Source organism: Camellia sinensis, chromosome 3, assembly GCF_055761805.1.
Source record: "Camellia sinensis isolate YWXY chromosome 3, ASM5576180v1, whole genome shotgun sequence".
Lineage (NCBI taxonomy): Eukaryota > Viridiplantae > Streptophyta > Magnoliopsida > Ericales > Theaceae > Camellia > Camellia sinensis.
The window spans coordinates 179,827,435-179,848,196 of record NC_138963.1 but is presented as its reverse complement, the minus strand read 5'-3'; the positions used below and the strand labels follow the sequence as shown (position 1 = coordinate 179,848,196).

The 20,762-nt window shown below is 36.3% G+C and overlaps 1 protein-coding gene across 5 annotated transcripts; it reads left to right on the top strand.

The window, feature by feature from the left end:
• The first annotated feature begins 10,353 nt into the window (after positions 1-10,353).
• On the top strand, positions 10,354-18,941 carry LOC114315498 (putative methyltransferase At1g78140, chloroplastic). Of its 5 annotated transcripts, none has more exons than XM_028262113.2 (8): positions 10,354-10,661; positions 11,677-11,780; positions 11,965-12,105; positions 13,328-13,412; positions 13,992-14,185; positions 14,333-14,444; positions 17,967-18,074; positions 18,486-18,941. In XM_028262113.2, the coding sequence occupies exons 1-8, from the start codon at positions 10,455-10,457 to the stop codon at positions 18,624-18,626; spliced, it is 1,092 nt and encodes a 363-aa protein (XP_028117914.2). In that variant the 5' UTR covers positions 10,354-10,454; the 3' UTR covers positions 18,627-18,941. The 5 variants fall into 5 exon arrangements, with proteins under 5 accessions (XP_028117914.2, XP_082777702.1, XP_082777703.1 ...); XM_082921576.1 differs by having other exon boundaries at positions 10,357-10,661; positions 18,455-18,941; XM_082921577.1 differs by lacking the exon at positions 17,967-18,074 and having other exon boundaries at positions 10,357-10,661.
• Positions 18,942-20,762: the final 1,821 nt, after the last annotated feature.

Here is a 20,762-nt window from a genome sequence, read left to right as displayed (position 1 = left end):
TACAAAAAGTTTCCACATTTCACCGACGAAGAGTTTCCAACAATCTGAGGGGTCTTGGGAGGCTTGAAAATTGATGGGATCACGGTCACTCGACTGTTCGGTTTCAAGTTCGCTGCTGTCTTTTTCGCTGCCAGACACTTCTTCATCCCCCTTCGGTGATGCGGCACCGGATCGAACAGGTTGGTCTGTTATTCCCAAGTCCATTGTCGCATTGCCGAGCTGCAGTACTATTTCGACTGGAAGTTCTATGGACGGGCGCGCGTCGCCAACATCGCCCTGTTGTGCAATTTCCGTTGAGTTGTCATTCACCTCCTCAGCTACTGCGGTGAGATCCACCGGGCATACTTGGTGAATTCCATGCGAGAATTCAGCGAAAAAATCTGCCAATGCTTGTGCCTTTATGGCCGTTCAAGGTTGAAACTTAATGTCGAATTGTCCCAATTCGACCGCCCACTTCAAGATTTGACCGGAGAAATCCGCCCGCTCGAACAACGCCTTGAGGGGGAATTCGGTCAACATGACGATTGTGTGAGCATGAAAGTAGTGCGCCAATTTCCTGGAGGCCATCATCAACGCCAAAGCAAATTTTTCCAGCGTCTGCCGGTAGCAAGGTTTTGCTCACGTAAAAGATAGAGAAATGCTGGATACCTTTTGACCGGACAAGGACCGCACTAACTGCATGCTGAAAAATAGCCAGATAAAGGTAGAGTTGTTCGCCGGGCTTGGGTGTCACCAATAATGGGGCAGAAGACAAATATGCCTTAAGCTCGGCCAAAGCCCTGTCACATTCCTCATCCCATGAAAACTTGGATTTCAAAGCTCAAAAGAAAGGGCGGCAACGATCTGATGACCGGCTTATGAATCGGTTAAGCATGGCAGCCATACCAGCCAAATGCTGCACGTCCTTTGCCGAGTTGGGCTGCTTCAATTCTTGTATGGCTTTGATTTGTGTGGGGTTCGCCTCGATGCCTCGGTTTGTGACTAGGAAGCCTAGGAATTTCCCGGATCCCACGCCGAAGGCACACTTAGACGCATTCAGGTGTAGCTTGTGTTGTTTAAGAATGGTGAACATCTCGGCTAGGTCGGATAAGTGGTCGGCTTGATGCTTGCTTTTGACCACCATGTCATCGATGTAAGCCTCCATCGTCCACCCTAGCAGAGGAGCGAACATTTTGGTCACCATCCTTTGGAAAGTCGCCTCGGCGTTCTTCAAACCAAAAGGCATGACTCGATAACAGAATAGTCCCCTTGGGGTGGTGAAAGAGGTTATCTCGAGGTCGGGACCATGCATGGCGATCTGGTGATAACCGCGATAGGCATCCAGGAAACTGAGCCTGTTATGTCCAGCCGTAAGATCCACTAGTTGGTTTATTCTGGGCAAAGGAAAGCTGTCTTTAGGGCAAGCTCGGTTGACAGTCTTGTAATCAACGCAAACTCGCCAGTTCCCATTTTTCTTGGGCACTACGACCGTATTGGAAACCCATCGAGGGTAGTGCACTTCCTGGATGGCCCTTGCTTCTAGCAAGTTCCTCACTTCCTCCGCGATTACCTCGGCATGATGAAGGGCCGATCTCCTCATTCTTTGAATGACAAGGCAAGCATCTGGGAAAACATTGAGTTGGTGGCAAATAAAGCTTGGATCAACGCCAGGCATGTCGTACAGTGTCCATGCAAAGACTTCGATATTCGCCATCAGGAACTCTACCATCTCGGTCCTTTCTTGGGCGGTCAGGCTTGACCCTAGTAAAAAGAACCTGTTCGGACTTTCGGCGTTGATCGGCACTTCCACCAACTCTTCAACAGCCTTGCCCTCGGCCTTAGCGCCCACATCATCAAGGACACTCTGGTCTTCCGGACTTTCAATCATTTGTACGAAGCCTTTGGCAGCTCGGCTTCCGTTCACTGCCACGAAACATTGCTTCAACATGACTTGATCGCCCCAAATTTCCTCAACTTCCCCCATAGCCAAGGGGAACCTCATAACCTAGTGGTAGGTAGACGCCACCGCCTGCATAGCATGAAGCCATCCCCTACCCAAGATCACGTTGTATGTGGACGGCACCTTCAATACCCAGAACTCCACCTGCTTGACTACGATTCGGCTTTGACTGGTAAGATTATCTTTCCCATAGGCCACTCCGGTTGTGAGTTGAAACCAACAAGTGGCGAGGTTGCCGGAGCCAAATCTATATCCCGGAGTTTGAGTTGCTTAAACGCGTCGTAATACATAATCTCAACCAAGCTTCCCTGGTCAATCAAGATGCGCTTGGCATCGAAGTCTCGGACGCGTATGGTGACTACTAGGGCATTGTTGTACGGCGTTTAAATGCGCTCTAGGTCCCTAGTTAAGAAACTAATCACATCCTTCTCCTCGGTCTTCCCCTTTTTGATCGCGGGTTGGACTGACAAAACTTTGCTCATATGCTTTGCCTTTTTTATCATTCCTCGGAGCTCGCACACACGCGCTGGCTCCACTATGCCGCGGATCACATTGGCCACTCCTTGAGGGGGCGCCTCTAGGTCATTTGAACCACTCGAATCAGCCGGGGCGGGATGCGCGGCTCTTACGCCCCCATCAATGTAAAGGTCTAAGTGACCGGCTGCGACTAACTCCTCTAAGTGTTGCTTTAAGGGTAAACAGTCCTCTGTTCGGTGTCCTCGCTCCCTATGATATGTGCAGCGGTACCGCGGATTGAAGCCCTTTTGTGCATCGCCTAACTTAGCAGGAAATCGGACGTAATCCTTGTCGCGGATTTTACTAAATATGCGATAAATTGAAATCTTAAACACCGTGGTGATGCCCGTCTGAGCGTTCAACCTTCTGTTAGCATCGACTGCATCATCGCGGGGATATTCTGCTCGGTCATTGCGGCGACCTCTACCCCAGTTTCTATGATTTGGTCCACGGTCAGATTCTCCAGCGCGATCATTTAGACGGTTAGTCTCCTGTCCGACCGCGTGTACCTTGTCAGCCGCCCTTTTGTCTGTTACCACCGGATTTGTCTTCACGGTGGATGCCGCCGCATCATCCTCTACTCAGAGGTGCTCATTGATGCGTTGCATTAGTTGCCCCATGGACGTCGACTGGTTCATTGTAAGCGAGTCCCTCAGCCTATGCCCGACCGGGAGACCGCGCTTATATTGGGTGATTGCCAGGTTGATCGAGCGATCTAGGATCTCGTTGAAGGTTTCCCAGTACCTAAAGTTGTATGCCTTGAGGCTATCACTCGACTCCATCTTGACACTCAGAAGGTGGTCCACTTTCTTTGGCGTTTTGGTGTTGGTTTTGAAACGAGTCACGAATGCTTCCGCCAACTGCTGCCACCTCTCGATGCTCTCTTTTGGAAGTCTCTCAAACCATTTCAAGCCCAGTTCACCTAAACTGGATGGGAAAATAAGGCACATAAGAGCATCATTACGCCTGTGTCCAGCCATGACCTGTTGAAAGTGGCTTACATGCATGTACGAATCGCTTTTTCCGTCATAAAGCGTAAACTTGGGAGGGTGAAAGCCCGCTGGAAGCGGCGTGGTCTCTATTTCAAGGGAGAATGGGGAGGCGTTCAGCCTTGTCAAGTCAATGTCTAAAGGAATTGGTATGGCCAAACGGAGCGGTGGCATCATAACCTCCTCACTATGGTGACCTCTGTAAGATAACCGCTGGAGCACCGGCACCCTTTCAACCTCCCGTCGGCGAGCTCTCTCCTTCAAGACGTCCCTCAAGTCCTCTGAACAGACGAAGTAAGAATACCTTGACGTGGTCGACGGATGCGAGGGATGGTAGGTACTATCTTGCGCGCTAGACTTCTCTGCAGGCGTGTCTAGGTCTCCAATTCTATAACTTCTGGTGATAGAGAGGGAGGGAGTCTGCCGCTGGCTCAGCCTGCCTAAGCGGCGGGGTTGGGTACGCTCACTGTGGTCTCCCATTCCAGCAACACCCTTTCCTTTGACCTATCGTTTGAGGGCTTCCATCTTTGCCGCCATTCTCTGGATGACGGTGTCTTGGTCCCTTAACTTGTGCTCCAGACGTCGAGCATGCGATTCTCTTCGCCGCCGGTGTCCGTCTGGGCTCCGTGGGCGACCAAACTTCTGGCACGCTTATCTCGTGCGTCTCTCGGAAGTCTTCCTAGGGAAGTCTCCAGGTCCACCATGTTCGGAACCGCGGGGAGTCCGTCTCTACGTCTGGCTGACTTCGGGGTAACACCGTCAATGGCAGACAACGGTATTTCGTCGTTGTTCGCCATGGAAGGTGATCAGATGAGCTTGGAGGACAAGGTTATGTCTGTAAAAGCTTCCCACAGACGGCACCAATTGTACGGGGAGCAAATATTCGATAACGCCCGTACCCTTTTCGTCCAAGCTCCGCTTCTATCCGTTTAACCTGCGAACACAATGGCGGTGAGCTACCCGGCGGTATGTTGCCGGAAAACCCCTCTGACGATCGAGTTAGCATATACTTAGGAAGAGAGAGAAGAGCTCAATGAGTGTTAAGTTTTTTCTCACCAAATGATGTTCCATCCCTGGCATGGGGGGCGCAGTCATGCTTATATACTTTCTACATTCACCTCTGCACCCACTCGTCTATTGACACGTGGAGTTGCTCTCCCATCTGTTAGCGCAAATCCAGCTAAACACCACCTAATCAAACTGCCAAACAATATTAGCGGGAATGGGGCAGCCCGGCGACATCACCTCAGCCTCCTATGACCGTGCTATGTAACGAGCCCGACAGCGCCACTCGCCGAGCTCCATCACAACCGAGCTCAATAGCATTCCGGTACGACTGAGCTCCAGATAGATTAAGCCGGTATTCAGAAGACCCTTCCCGCCGAGCTAAATGTGTAAACCACATAACCCGGGTTGGCCGACAATCACCTCGGCCAAGTTAGCTCAGCCCAAACTTGGAAGCTGGGACTCGATCAAGCAAACCTAACCTGGACAGGTCTAAGTTAGCTCGGCCCAAACGTGGGACCTGGGCCTCGATCGAGCAAACCAACTCTGGAGAAGCCCACGTTAGCTCGGCCTAAACATGCTCGGACCTCTCTCTGCCCGGCTTCTGCCATAGCCCAAAGCCAAATTATAAATCTCCCTCACAAGTACAAAGTGTATTATGTGCACAAATTTTATTATATGTAAATAATAGGGAAAATTATGTAAATAGTCTCTGTAGTTCATACGATGCGTCAATTTGGTCTGTTTAGTTTTAATTTGCTCGATTTTGCTCCTTAATTTAACGGATTGTGTCATTTTAATCCAATAAATAACGGTTGTTAAGTTAATTTAACGGAAATTCAAATAATGTGTCAATTTAGTCTCGTTATTTTTCATAATGTGTCAATTTAGTCCCTATCAAAATCGAGAAAATTGAAATTATAGGGACCAAATTGATATATCGTGTAAAGTACAGGGACCAAATTAACACATTATTTAACATTCCGTTAAATTAACTTAACAAATGTTATTTATTGGATTAAAATGACACAATCCGTTAAATTAAGGGTAAAGTCGAACAAATTGAAATTACAAGAATCAAATTGACATATCGTGTAAACTCCAAGAACTATTTGCATAATTTACTCTAAATAATATTTCTCTTATCATTAAGATCAATCCTAGCGATGATTGGTCCGTGTTTTATGATTTTATTAATTAGGACCTTTTTTCCATCCCGACCTTTTGCTTGTTGCTTAATTCAGGTCAATCTTGCTTTATATCAGTAGTTCTTCCTCAGATGGTCATCATGCCTACGTACAAAATAATGATTTTAGTATGGAAAATGAGTGAGAATTTTAATTAGAGTTATAGTGGGTTTTATTTATTGTTATAGTGTGTTGTGTTTTTTTTTTTTTTCCCTTCCTTTTATACCTTATTAGTGGTGAATTAGAATCACTAAATTAGTTGTCTCTATCCTGACTATTTTAGTATTAGTTTCATGAATGTTGACTTGAATTACTTAATAATTGAAGTGATTTTCATAATCAATACCTAGTGTCACATTGAATTGCACCACTTACCCATAAATCATTGTAAGGCCCTGTTTGTTTAGGGTGAAAGAGAGGGTATTGGGATTGTTAATACCAAGGTATTAGTAATAGCTTTGTTTGTTTTGGGAGAAGACCTTGGGACTATTAGTCCCTTGGTATTACTAATACCCTTGGAGAGAGGATTGGTAAGGAGGAGGTAGAGATGGTATTAGAAAAATAGTGAGGGGATTAGAAATTTTTTTATTTTTTTTATTTTTTATATATGGGAAATTTTTTTTAAAATATAATTTTTAATTTTTTATATTTTTTTATTTGTTTTATTATTTTATATAAAAATAATTTATATTCTATCTCCCAAAACAAACGGGGCCAGGTTTTTTTTTTATATATATATATATATTTTTTATGTTTTATTATGAAATTACAATAAATAAAAAAAGGATAATTACACTGATACCCCCTGAAATTCATATTTATTACGGTTCTCCCTCACCTTTTAGAAATTACATCTCCTCCCTGAGGTTTAAAGTTTTATTACAGATTATCCCTTTCAGCAATTTAATTTTTTTCAATACGAATTTTGCCCTCATTGGGTAAATTACATTGACACCCCTCACATTTTAAAAATTACAATCTCCTCCCCAAGGTTTAAAGTAGCATTACCAATTACCCCCTTGGCTAGTATTAGTTGGAAAAAAAATTAATTGAAAAAAATTTTGTTAGTAAAATTTTTAAGTTTTTATTTAAAAACCAACGTAAACTCATTTTTTGAATTTACATTTTTCTCTCAAATTTACAAACTGAGACAACCATTTACAAACCAAAAAAATTATCAAACAAGTTTTTATGACAATTTTTTAAATTTTTGTAAATATAAATTGAAAACTGAAAACGAAATGGTTACCAAACAGGCCTCAGATGGTAAAAATGTCGTAAAATTAACAAATTATCAAAAGATTCTTAGGTTATGTATGGTTTGATTTTTAGAATTTTTTTTAAAAAAATTAAAAATTAATTTGGTTAAGACATAAAAAATAAAAAATAATTATCATTTAAGGGTAAAAAATAATTATCATTTTAACTTTTGGGTAGGTTATATACATACGTATGGCCGTTTCAATTTAATTTGTAAAAAATTATTTCTTACCACTCGAAAGATAAAAATTATAAACAAATGATAATTATTTTTTATTTTTTTATTTCTTAACCAAATTAATTTTTAATTTTTAAAAATTATTTCTAAAAATCAAACCATACATAGCCTAAAAATCTTTTGATAAGTCATTTCTTACGTTGGTAACTTATTTAATTATTTGTTAATTTTATGACATTTTTACCATCTGAAGCCTGTTTGATAACCATTTTGTTTTCAGTTTTCAATTTTCAATTTATATTTTCAAAAATTTTAAAAATTGCCATAAAAACTTGTTTGATAATTTTTTTAATTTATAAATGGTTGTCTCAGTTTATAAATTTGAGAAAAAAATATAAATTCAAAAAATGAGCTTACGTTAGTTTTTAAACAGAAATTTAAAAATTTTACTAACAAAAAAAAATTTCAATTACTTTTTTTTCAATTAATTTTTTTTTCAAATAATTTTTTTCCCAAATAATTTTTTTTTCAATGATTTTTTTTCCCAACTAATACTAACCGAGGGGGTAATTGGTAATGCTACTTTAAACCTTAGGGAGGGGATTGTAATTTCTAAAATGTGAGGGTTGTTAATGTAATTTACATAGTGAGGGCAAAATTGGTATTAAAAAAATTAAATTGCTGAATAGGGAATCAATAATGAACCTTTAAACCTCAAGGGGTGTTAGTGTAATTTACCCATAAAAAAAAGTTGAGATTTGACTCCGATAACAAATTAAATTATAATTTTTAAATTATTAACTTTTAAAATGATATTGACTTTAACTAGGGATGCAATTTGGGCGGGTTCAACTCGAGCAACTTGAACCCAGTTTGAATTTTTTTAGGGCTTGGACAAAATATTTTCAAATTCAGTACTAGTTTAGGCAAAAATTTAGAAACCCGAATTAAATTTGGATGGCTTAGGCAAAAATGTCAAACAACCTGAGCAACTCGAAACCCAAATTATACATATATAGATATATAAAAATATTAAATATACATATAAATTATTAGCCATTACATGATATTAAAGTAATTTAAATTATTAAATCATATTGAATATATATTATTATATATACAAATAACATAAAATCTTATTTTTTTTATATATATTTTCACTCATAAATTGTAAGGACTACTATAGCGGCATCTCTCTTATATTATATAAATTATTTATTTTTATGGTATTAATGATTTTTTATAAAATAAAATAAAAAATTATAAATAGAGTCAAATTTTAATAATTTAATAATGTGGCTGAGAAAAAAAAATTGAAATTCATTTACAATTCAGGCAATTCGGGTTTAACTCGGGTCGGACTTGGACAAACAATCTCAGGTTACAATTCGGCCCTGGACGGGCCTGGACAGATCTTAGCACAACTTAAGCTGAATTTGGACAACTTTTCAACCCGCCCGAGCGGCACCCCTAACTTTAACCATGTATATAATGGGTCTTATACATCATTAATTTTTGACCAATAAGTTTTATGATTTCTCCACTATTTTTTCTTTTAAATTTTCAAATCATATAAATAAATAACTTTTGAATAAACTACTAATAAGTCTTAATAGTTTAACTTAATTCCTATTAAGTACTAAAGCTAGTCATAATAAAATTGTTGCTAAAAATAATTTTTTGTGACTTTTTTTTGGATATTTCGCTAAATATTGATAATTAACGACTTTTTTATTACGATTTTTATAAATTGTCGCTAAAACTTATAATTATTAACTTTTTTGTGACGAATTTGTTGAATTGTTGCTAAAAGTTAAAAATTAGTGACATTTTTTTGTAATAATTTTTTTAAATTGTCATTAAAACTTATAATTATTTACATTTTTTGTGATAAAATTTTCAAACTGTAACTGAAAATTAACAATTAATGACTTTTTTTTAATAATGTTTGATAAAAAAATACCATTAATTATCACAGAAGCTGTTGGATAATAAGTCCATCTATTAAAACTTACACGTAAATACCTCATAACTTTTTTATTAAACAAATAATGTTATATAAATAAATAAATAAATAATTAATACAGAATAAAATATTAGATTTTAATTTTATCATTTAAAATGAAAATAATACTAATGTCAATACAAATATTATGCAAAATATTTATAAGAATATCATTTTTCCAGGGACACAATTAACATGGTGTCCGGAAGAAGGGATAACTACACCCGGGATTTAGCCCAAGTTTGGGAAGATTAAATAAGTGCATTTTTTGATTTTTTTTGTATTATGTGGAGAAAAAGTAGATAGGAGATGTTGATTAATGTGACCCAAAAAAGATAAAAAGATGAAATAAGTGCACTTTTATTGGTTCGCCAAACTTGGCCTTAGCCGTTTGGCCGTTTCCTCCACACTTTCCACTCCATCCAATCCAACCCAATCCAATATCTACACGCACTAATTATAATAATTAATAGGAAAATGTCTCGTAATTCAAATTTTGTGGCTTAAAAATGGCTTTGGTCATTTGAGCCACTTTTGAGCCACAAAATTTGAGTTACGTAGCATTATCGTAATTAATATATCTTATAATATTATAAGAAAATATTATATGCATTAATTAATATACTAATCAATTTATCAATTGATAATGTAATATAATTTAAGATATTTTTTATATTTATAATTTTATATAATGAGTGAGATCAATAATAATATCATAACTAAAATTGGTACATTAATTAATATATTAATTAGTACATGTAACACCATTAATATTATAATTATAAAAATTTTAAAATTATGATGCAGGGTCTCTGTACTAATTATTAGCATTATTCAGTCACTATACTTTCCTTTGAGATATCAGTTGATTTTTTAATTTTTTTTATTATTTTAATATAGAATTAAAAAATCTCATTTAAAGATAAATGTTTTTGACTTTTTTTAATTCTTATGAAAAAAATAAAATAATTATAGTTTAAATATGATATTTATCTTATTAAATTAAAAAATATTTTTTATTTTTTTATAACTAAAATAACCCCAGCCCAGCCCAGCCCAACCCAATTCAATTCAAACTATGTATGTATATATTATTAGGAAAATGTCTCGTAACTCAAATTTTATGGCTAAAAAGTGGCTCAAATCGTTTTAACCATTTTTATGTTATTTTGTACTCAAAATGATGTCGTTTTGACTATTTAAATCACTTTTAAACCACAAAATTTGAATTACGTAGCATTGTCGATATTATTAACGAAAATACTGGACACATAAGTTCCAAATTGTCCATATTTTTATTAAAGTGAAATTGTCCATATTCGAGCCCCAAAAACCTCTGCGAGAAGAAGACGAAGTAAGCACAGTGTGATTAGAGATGGTAATGGCAACGGTCACTTTAAGCAGCTTCTCAGCAGTGTCCTTGTTGCTGACTCCGAGTCAAATCGGTACTAACTCGATACGCTTTTTCTTCAAACCCTTGTTGACCTCCTCCTCCTCCTCCTCCTCAAGGTCCTCCATTTTCAAGCACACTTTCGCGCCAAAAGTGCTTGCTTCTTCAACTGCCTTCGTCCAAACCAAGCCGGTATACATCAAATTTTGATTTTTATGTCTCTAGTATTAGTAATTCATTAGTTGTTCTTCAAGTCAATTGATACGTTTAGTGGATTTCTGAATTTAGTTACAAAGCAACATATATTTTCTTTTGTTGGTTGAGAAACGACAATTGTTGTTGTTGTTGTTGTTTTTTTTTTTTTTTTTTTTTTTAATGGGAAAATTTTGAGGATTGGGGTAAAATGCCCGAATTTTATCACCATTAGCAAATTGGGTAAGACTTGTATAGTTGTATTTATAATACTGGAGGTAGGGGTATGTATGGATGAAGTTGGGAACAGAATCTGATGATCTGGTTAGAGTCTTTTTGGTTATTATCAGTCTTGCAACTTGAAAATATGGGAACTAAATTTTTAATTATGAAGTTTTTTACTATTGGATATGATATGACATGACCCGGTTGAATTGAAATAATTGTAGTTTGATGGACATGAAACATCTTACACACAACACTTTATACACTTACATGAATGCTTCTTGTGGGTAATTTTTGAATTTCTTCTGAATTGCGTCAATATTTTCAGGTATGTCTTTTACTTTCTTATGAAATGCTATAGTGTACAAATTCAATTTAGATGTCTTAATTACAGTGGTACTTATTCTAAGGATCACTATGGTTGATGTTGTGTCGAGATAAAGTTTGGTCAATAGCTTGTATGGAGAGGAAGCTGTGGGGAATCTCATTAATGATCACTTGCATCAAAAGGGGGTGGTGTGTATATCTTGTTATTTATCACACACATGCTCACATGGCCATATGCATATAGTTGATGGAAGGATTAAAAAATGTGTAAAATTCTATATCCTATTTACTTAGATGCCTTTGTCTTCTTTCAACTACATTTCTTGGTGGGAGCACTTGATTTACAAAAGAGAGTTATTGCATTTTTTTATTAACTTTTCCATTATCTTTTTTCTCTTTTCTGGGTCTCAAGTCTCAACATATATTTCTGTGTATTTTCTTACATGTATTCTTTGGTTTTTAGGATTCAATTTCAGGTGTAAAGGAGGTCAGCACCGACAAGAACATTTTAGCTTGTCCCATTTGTTATGAACGTCTGATTTGGAATGGTGATCCTGTTTTATCTGTGTAAGTTATCTGTGTCATATTTAGAAGGATGCTTTCTTGCTTGTTTGGTCTTTTCCTGCTTCCTCCAGCTTTTTGGTGATTGATAAAATTTTCTTATTTGATAATTCTAGCTTTTTTGTTTGTAAAGTTGAATGTTAGTGTTCTTTATTTCATGTTATATTCATTTTCGATGAATTTGCTACAGGGACTCTGCACCTCGGTGTAGTTTACAATGCGGCACTTGTAAGAAGGCTTACTTTGGCAATGAAACTCATATTGACCTGACAGTAGCTAGTGGGGCCAAGGAGTATGGTGAAGCCATGCCGGCTTCCACAGAGCTATTCAGGTTAGAGTTGGGTATAGATGGGTTTGTTAATCAGAGCACATGATGGATGGTTAAAATTGTTTGTATCTCTTATGTTTCTGCATATCATGAAGGTTTGGCGATTCTGGAGATCATTTTAAGGAAGTATAACATTTACTCTTCACCATAATACTTCTATTATCATGGTCATGTCATCTGGAATTATGCCCCTTCTTATTCTAACTTTTTCTCTTTCTCAATTCCTGCAATTATTAACATAATAGACAGTACTTTTTGACTGCTTAATGTAAGAAATGAAATGGCACAGTAATTTTGCACAAAAGACAATATTCTGATAAGGCAAGAAAATATATGCTTACCTGGGATGTCCAACAACATCATAAGATCAAATCAAGTAATGCTTAAATTGTATTTTTCAAAACATTCTTCAAGTTGTAGATGACTGCAGGTAATGGTTCGAGGTTTTGTTATTGTTCATGTAACTTCTCTTTAAATTCTTCCAAATAGCATTGTCTACCTTCCTTTTAAGGAATTGCTATAACCTTATATCCCTAAACTAAAGTGGCTCACTATCTCCACAAATTCTGGTGGCCGGTAAAATCGATATCTTCATTTGACAAAAACCTTGCATTATGCTTTAGCATGTAACTTTTAGTAGTGTAGATCTAGAATGTTCTGGTTAGATGGCTGATGAGTTTCAGCATTGGGATCAGAGTCATCATGGGTTTATATATCCTTATGGCTCAATGTAACAAAATACTTTTGGGCAGGCCAAGATTCGAGGTGTCATATGAACCAAATATTTGCATTGCAAATTTTGTGCATTTTGATTAAGTGATAGCATGCACTTGGATCATCTGTTTTCTTAACATTTTTTAAGTTTGCTTAAGTGATAGCATGCACTTGGATCATCTCTTTTAAATTTGATTGCTTACGGTGATCTCTCCATATGATAATCCCATTTCTTTGCTACAAATGCCATGCTCCTCACGATATACTGATGATTAACTCATGCATTAGGACTGAAGCTGACACTGCAGTAACAAGCTACAGAAACTTGATTTTTAACAGAAAGATCCAATATCTCGGGAATTAATTATTTTTGTTTTTTGTTAATTTGTCTACAACACATTGTAATATTTCCTACATTTAGTGATCCTATACATAAATGATATCATATTTGACATTACACACTAAATTTGAGTTGTATCATATGATGAACGCCAATAGTTTGTTGCCACAGGGTTCCTCTGGTATCATTCCTCTATGAGCGGGGCTGGCGACAAAGTTTTTCAGTATGGGGTGGTTTTCCAGGCCCACAGAAGGAGGTATCTTTGTTATATATAATTTTGTTGTTCTATCAAAATTTTCTTTTGTGTTGACAAATTATTATACAGATTAGCCTGTACAATCTTTTGATTGGTTACCAACTTGGCGTTGCAATTAGAATTATTGTAGCACAGATTTACAATTATAAACACTGGGTGTTTGTGTATCCCTTGAATTTTTTTGAAAATAATTAAACAATGCATTCTCTGTAAGACTAATGTTTGAAGGAAATTCCATCCTAAATAGCCAGCATTGTAGTTTATACCGTCACAGTAAAGAAACTAAGAAGCAAAATCATTTCATGAATTTCCAAGTTCTCCCATCGTAAAGATGTTAATAGCTGTCTAAAATGTGTTTGACTCGTTTTAAATAAATGCTATGCGAACCCTACTGGTATTATTCAATTTTCATCTTTGCCCAAATGCTCCTTTAACAAGATATGTTAATCATAATATATGTGTGTATATATATCTGCTAGTTGGGATTAGAAGTGGTGTAAATAGGATTCGTCCTGTTCATGCATGTTACTATACAAATATGATGGTTAAGACGCTAATCATTAATGATGTTGGCTGCAGTTTGAATTAACAAAAGATTTCCTTAAGCCAGTCTTAGGTGGAAACATTGTCGATGCAAGTTGTGGCAGTGGGTTGTTTTCAAGGCTCTTTGCCAAGAGTGGACTATTTTCTCTTGTTGTTGCTTTGGATTTTTCGGAGAACATGCTGAAGCAATGCTATGAATTTATTAATCAGGAGGAGAACTTTCCTAAAGAGTAAGCAGTTACTTTTTTTAATTTAATATTTTTCTATTAAAATGAACTAGAGTTTGTAATTTCTTTTGCATAAATTTCTCTAAATGAAATGCTTCAAGATTATGATTTGGATTCTATTTCTAATGTAATAACATGTTGTCATTTTAGGAACTTCATTTTGGTTAGAGCAGACATCTCTAGGCTTCCATTCGCTTCTAGCTCTGTAGATGCAGTACATGCTGGTGCTGCTTTGCACTGTTGGCCTTCGCCATCGGCAGCTGTAAGCCTTTATAAGTTTAATCTTTTACTTGCTTGGGGAGTACGTATTACTGCTTACTACACTAGAATTCTAGTACTAATTGTCTCAAAATCTTAATAAACTGCATATTCTTTTTTTTTTTTTTGATAGGTAAGTCATAAGTTATATACCAAAGTATGGATATTACAATGAGGCTCATTTCACGCCCAGAGGCAAACACCCTTCGAGGAGGGAAAAAAGCAAGCCTAGCTTCTACACAACAATCTAACAAGTAGATTAACATATAAGAAGCAACCAAAGCTAGGCCAAGCAATAATTAATGGACATGCCTACGATTTCATTGGAGTCTTATAACTTGATTTCTTAGACTTGATAGAGAGGCTAACTTCTTGAGCAAGTTTAAGATTGGCGATTCTCTCAAGAAGCTTTTTCTTGTTTTCCACTTTTGAAGATGGGTTTGTCCATTGAACCACGAATGTTCCATTTGAAAGGGATTGAGGAGCTCCTTTGGGACATGAAGATCGTTTAGGGGCTAACCCATTTATATTACCCATGTCCCTGACAATTTCTTTCTCTTCCCTGAGAGCCTCTACATTCGGAATATCTTCATTGGCATTAAGCACACTCTTAAGATCTGCACAAAAAGAAACCTTCTCATTGGCTACACAAATATTAAGAAAATCAAACGCATTCAATGAAGATGGAGGGGGTGTAGGAACAAAGTTACCCATAGGAGCATTAACGACGTCCTTCCCTTTTTTCTTTTTCACTTCAATCCATTCATTTGGCTTGCTTCCCTCCTTCACTTCGGCTACTTCTTTGGCCTTCCACTCTTGTTTGAGTTTACTAGGAGCTTGAGTTTTCGATTTACTCAGACACAAACTTGTAGCATGGCCAAATATTTTGCATTCTCCACTCACTTGGGGTCTCCAAGAAACTTTCACTTTGATTTCGAACGGTTCTCCATATCCTAAGTTTACAACAAAGGAGGGTGGAATCTCCTTAGTATTTTCTATCTCAATACAAATTCTAGTAAATGTTAACCGGCTATGGTTTTGATTAAATTCATTAAGGTGCAATGGATTACCAATAAAACTTGCTATGTAACTCAATCCCTCCTCAGTCCAAAGTTCAAGCGGCACATTGAAAAATTTTACTCATATTGGCACACTTGAGAAGACATTTTTAATAAGAGTCATACCAGGGTGCCATTTCTTGATAACAATCAATTTGCTCCCAATATAATAAGGCCCCTCATCAAGAATGGACTTTAAAGCTTCTTCATCTTTAATCTTGATTACAAAGTTGTCATTATCTAAGGTTACAACCTCTTCAAGATTTTCCTTCCACAACTTGTAGGCCCAAGTCTTCACTTGGAAGAAAGACAATTTTCTATCAATAAAATAACCCACAAAAGCATGTTCTCATTGCTTAAACCCAATTTTAGAGATTTCTAATAGGATTTGAACTTGATCGTTCTCATAACCCACCAAGTATCTTTTGAGACTTTTGACTACTTTCTTCTTAGCATTCTTTTAGATTTAAATAAACCACTCCATGGTGTAGAGATAACATTATGGCAAGATTTACCCAAACCATTGGAACTATAGCTTTGGACTATTTCTGCTTTAGTCTTAGAGTCCATAGAAGCCACATCTACCAAACCCTCTACACATGACATTCGAAGCTGAGCATGCCCTTTTACCTCATTGTAGTCCTGCATATTTGTGGTTGGGGTACTTCCCTTTGTTGCTGTCTCAATATTCCCTATTGGTTCAGGGACGATTGTTTTGCCCAGGCCTTGTTCAGAAGAGCCATGGCAAAAACTAGAACCCACCATGGCATTGTAAGCTTTAGGGGAATCACAGGAAGTCTCTTCAATATCAAAATCATCATGTTCAAATTCAAGTTCTATTTGCCTTTGTATATAGTCTATATTATTATGGTTTTTAACATTTGCTTGATTTGAACTATTAGGGCCCAATTTATTTTTCACCAAACTAGAATGGAATTCTTTAAGAGGGATTTTGGATGAGCTACCCCTCTTATTTCTTAATTTCTTACCCATTTTCAGCAAACAGATTGGGGAAAATGGGGAGGAATCACAACCCAATAGCTATCAAGGATAAATCAACAACAATGGAAAGATTTTAAAATTGTAACCTGCTTTGGCTTCTGAGTTGGAGTTGGAATCGGAAGCTTGACTCAGCGAGCGACCATAGCGACCACCACCACTGCGGCCACTCTCCCCAACACTCTCTCTCTTCCCACTCCCCACAGTCTCATCTTACTCAGAGCTTCCGGGACGACCCGCCGAACCCGTTCACCTCGCCTACTCAATCTCCCTAACTCATTGCGCCCGAACCTGAGATTTGCAGATGTAGCGTATCGATCTAGTACAGTGAACTCAAGGTTCGCAGCAGGTCTCTCTCTCTCTCTCTCTCTCTTCTCTACACACAGTCGGACTCTGCTTTCTTCGATTATACTGCATATTCAAAAGCATGAAATGTAGGTTGATTGATTTGAAAATTGTATGTAAGAACTAAATTCCGTATGGTTGACATGTCAATCTGTGTCTCATTGGCCCTTCAGCACCCAAGTGTGATAGACATTCTTCAAACTGATTTTTGAACATTGCATCCGAGTGAAGTGAAGGATATAAATTGCATAAGTATAAATTTGACATCAAGAGCAAGACTTTGTTGGACACTCCATTGTGCTCTTCTTTTTCTTTTCTTTTCTTATTTTATTTTATTTTCTTCTCTAAAATCTAAATTTGGCAAGACTTTTTCCATACATCTTAGGCTTCGGTTTTCTTATTATTATTAACTTGCCTCAATCGTGCTAAATGAAGAGATATTGTCAATTGCCATAGTCCTTGCTGTTACAAATCTGATTTAGAATAAAAATCAAAATACAAATTAGTAGTTTCCAACTAAAACTTTTGAAAAGCAAAGAAGATTCGATTAAACCACAAAAATCAAAGTCCTCCAATCCTACGTTTGAGTTGCTACCAAAACTGAACTCATCCACTGGTGATTCTAGTGAACTCTGGGAAATGTATTCAGTTCATTCTCCTTGTTTTGGTAGTACAGATAGCAGAAAACACATCGAGATAACTGCAGCACTTTCTTTGTAGTTCTTCAGCTGAAAACACCTGCTGATCAATCAATACCGCTAGCAATCTGCTTAAATTTTGGATAGCGCAATGTATTAGGTACACTTCATCATTTGTCTCACATTAGTCCCCTCCATTTGAGGAAGCTTGACATCAAGATTCTACTCACGGAGCTAGATTCTAAATTTTATGGGGTCCTGTTTAATTTTCTTCCTAGCAAATAAGCTTTTAACAGAAACCTATCTGACCTTGTTTTTAAATTTAACTTCCCACTACACAAGTCCAAATTATAAATTTAATGTTCAAACTTCTATGAAGCTTCCAGCGTTGTTGCCCCACTTATTTAACTCTATTGCGATGTCTATGGTTCTAATCTTGTAAGTCATCCATGTGTGCTCTTTAATGTTGCAGCTATGGTTTTACAGGTGGCTGAGATAAGTCGAGTTTTACGGCCTGGAGGTGTTTTTGTTGCTACCACCTACATATTGGATGGTCCTTTTGCAGTGGTCCCATTTTTGAGGCCTCTGCGCCGGGTATGTTTCTTCAGCTTCAATCTCATTTGTGCATTCCACATGAGATAATAGATGAGTTTGAAAATAAATTTAAAAAAATGAAAAAGTGAAAAGAAGTGGTTGAATCCTTAAGATTAAGAGCATATAATTTCCCCTGATTGTTCCCATCAAGCCCACTAAACATTGATTCTATACCCCTTGTCCATGCTGTGGCTGCTGTATGCTAGAGAGCAACCAAACACTTGTCCGAATGCTGATTCTTTTCTCTCTTCTTTTTTTTCTCTTTTTATTTTGCCTTTTTCATTTTCAACAAATAAAAAAATTTAACTTTGTTAATTTGATGAGAACTTTAGTTAATGGGTGCATCTTTCACCCAACCTGTCTTGGCTTTTAATTTGCAGCTGATGATGGGTAATTTGTTTCCCATTGTAGAACATTGGGCAATTCTCAGGCAGCCATGTCTTCCTAGCTGAAAGTGAACTTGAAGATCTCTGCAATGCCTGCGGCCTTGTGGGTTTTACATGCAACAGGAACGGACAGTTTGTGATGATTTCTGCTACAAAACCGAGCTAACAATATTTGGCTTTGTGTTGTTCTACCCATTATTTCTCAAACTACTTACATGGGTGTCAGTAATGTCCAAGCTTTGTATTTGTTAAAACCGTGTACAGTGCCTGGCTTGCAAATCTGTATGGGAAAAAAAAAAACATTTCTGATGTATTTAGAGAGAAAATATTTACTGATATATTTAAAGAGAATATTTACTAATTAGACTCTTGTACCTTCATTGGAATATACAATTTGTAGACGTTTAATACACAGACAGTCTTCTTTGACTGGTAAAAGATTCTTGCTGAAGAAATGAAGTTCAGTTTTGTTTTCTTGACATAGGTTTGACCTTAAGCTTGACTAGGCAAAATTTGATACTGACATCGATTTTATTTATTTATTTATTTGTTTTTGTGGAACTTTTAACATCGAATTCTTGTATTCACTGTTTCAATGCATTTGTCAGTATTGGATTATATAGGAATTTCGGGATTTATGAATTTCGAGACATGATCTAATAGTTAGAAGTATTAAATTATATAGGAATTTCGAGATATGTGAATTTTGAGACATGATGTAATAATTAGAAGTATATTGAGATAAAATTAACAGAATAATTTTGGAATAAATAAATGGGAATGGAATTTTGAATGTATGAAACTTGGAACATTGACCAAGACCAATTATTCCATGGAACCAAATGGGGTATTATTATAGAATCTATGGGATGCCAAAGAGTCTCAAGTGAAAAACATGGGTTTATGACTAATGCAATAAAGGTGGCGTTTGGTAACTTTATCAGTTTTTGTTTTGACATTTGTTTTTCCTCACAAAAATAAAATCAAGAAAGCATGGTGAGTTGTTGGAAGAGGTGACCGAAGGTGTTGGGGGGAGAGAATGAAAATTTATTTTGCAAAAAACATGTCAATTTTGGGGCAAAATTGCGATTTTGAGCCTCGAAAATTGACTAAAAAATGCGTTTCAATTTTTTTAGTTATTATATTAGTCTAATAATAAGTTTACTAGAATTTAAAAGGTCTCAATAAAATAAAAATATTATAATTATCAAATTGACTGAGAGAATAGTACATAATGAATTGTTTCAATTATTGAAATAGGACATATAATAAATCCCACCGGCCTTTAAATTTTTTTAAATTTAAATTTAAACTTATGAAAAGTGTAACCAATCCAGAGTTCTGAGTGGTGAGTAAGGATCCTCTAGAGTTTTTTTTTTTTAAAGTTTTTTAGAGTGGTGCATTGTGTGGTTGAGATTTAATGACAAGTCACATCAATTTTTCAATATTAAATCTCAACCACACAATACACCACTTTAAAAAACTTTAAAAAAAAAATACTCTAGAGGATCCTTGGTGCTGAGGTGGCGGTCATGGAAACCACTCACCAATTTTATGGTGTTAATAATGGGTAATAAAATACTGGTTAATGACACATCAAACATTAATCTCACTACTTTTTACACCAATTTTCTCACAACGTGAACAACGGTGTAGAGGGCAGTCAGTCTTCTCCATCACATCAAAATTCCAGTAAAAAAATTTGACTTGACAAGTGGTGATAGAAACCACATTATTATTATTATTATTATTATTATTATTATTATTATTATTTTAAGGTTTATAGTCAATGGCAAGGTGGAACCAGAAGTTGCAAATTAAGCTCAAGTTTGACTACATTAAAATAATTTATTTTTTTATTTTTTTTATCACATTATTTTTTTATTTTTTTGTATATCTTTTCATAAAAAGATAAAAAATATATTTATTTAGATCATTCTAAATAACTCCTAAAATTAAATCAGGGATAGTTGCAAATTTAAGTTTTAAGAATGCATGTTTATGTTGAGAGGATCAAAACAATTTTTTTGCCAATTTGTCATTAGCACTACTAAGCCTCCGTTTGGGAAGTGGGTTGACTTTTTAGCTTTTTGACTTTTTTGGCTATTTTAGCCTGGGCTAAAAAGCTTGGTTTGAGAAGGACTTTTTGACTTTTTGGCTTTTTTGACTTTTTTTGTGAGAGAAGAATGTAATGATTATAGGTTGGATGTGATGTTTTGTTTGTTATGGCTAAAATAGCCTATTTTATTTTTTGTGACTAAAATAGCCAAAAAAACCTGAAAAAACCCTTGCCAAACACAGG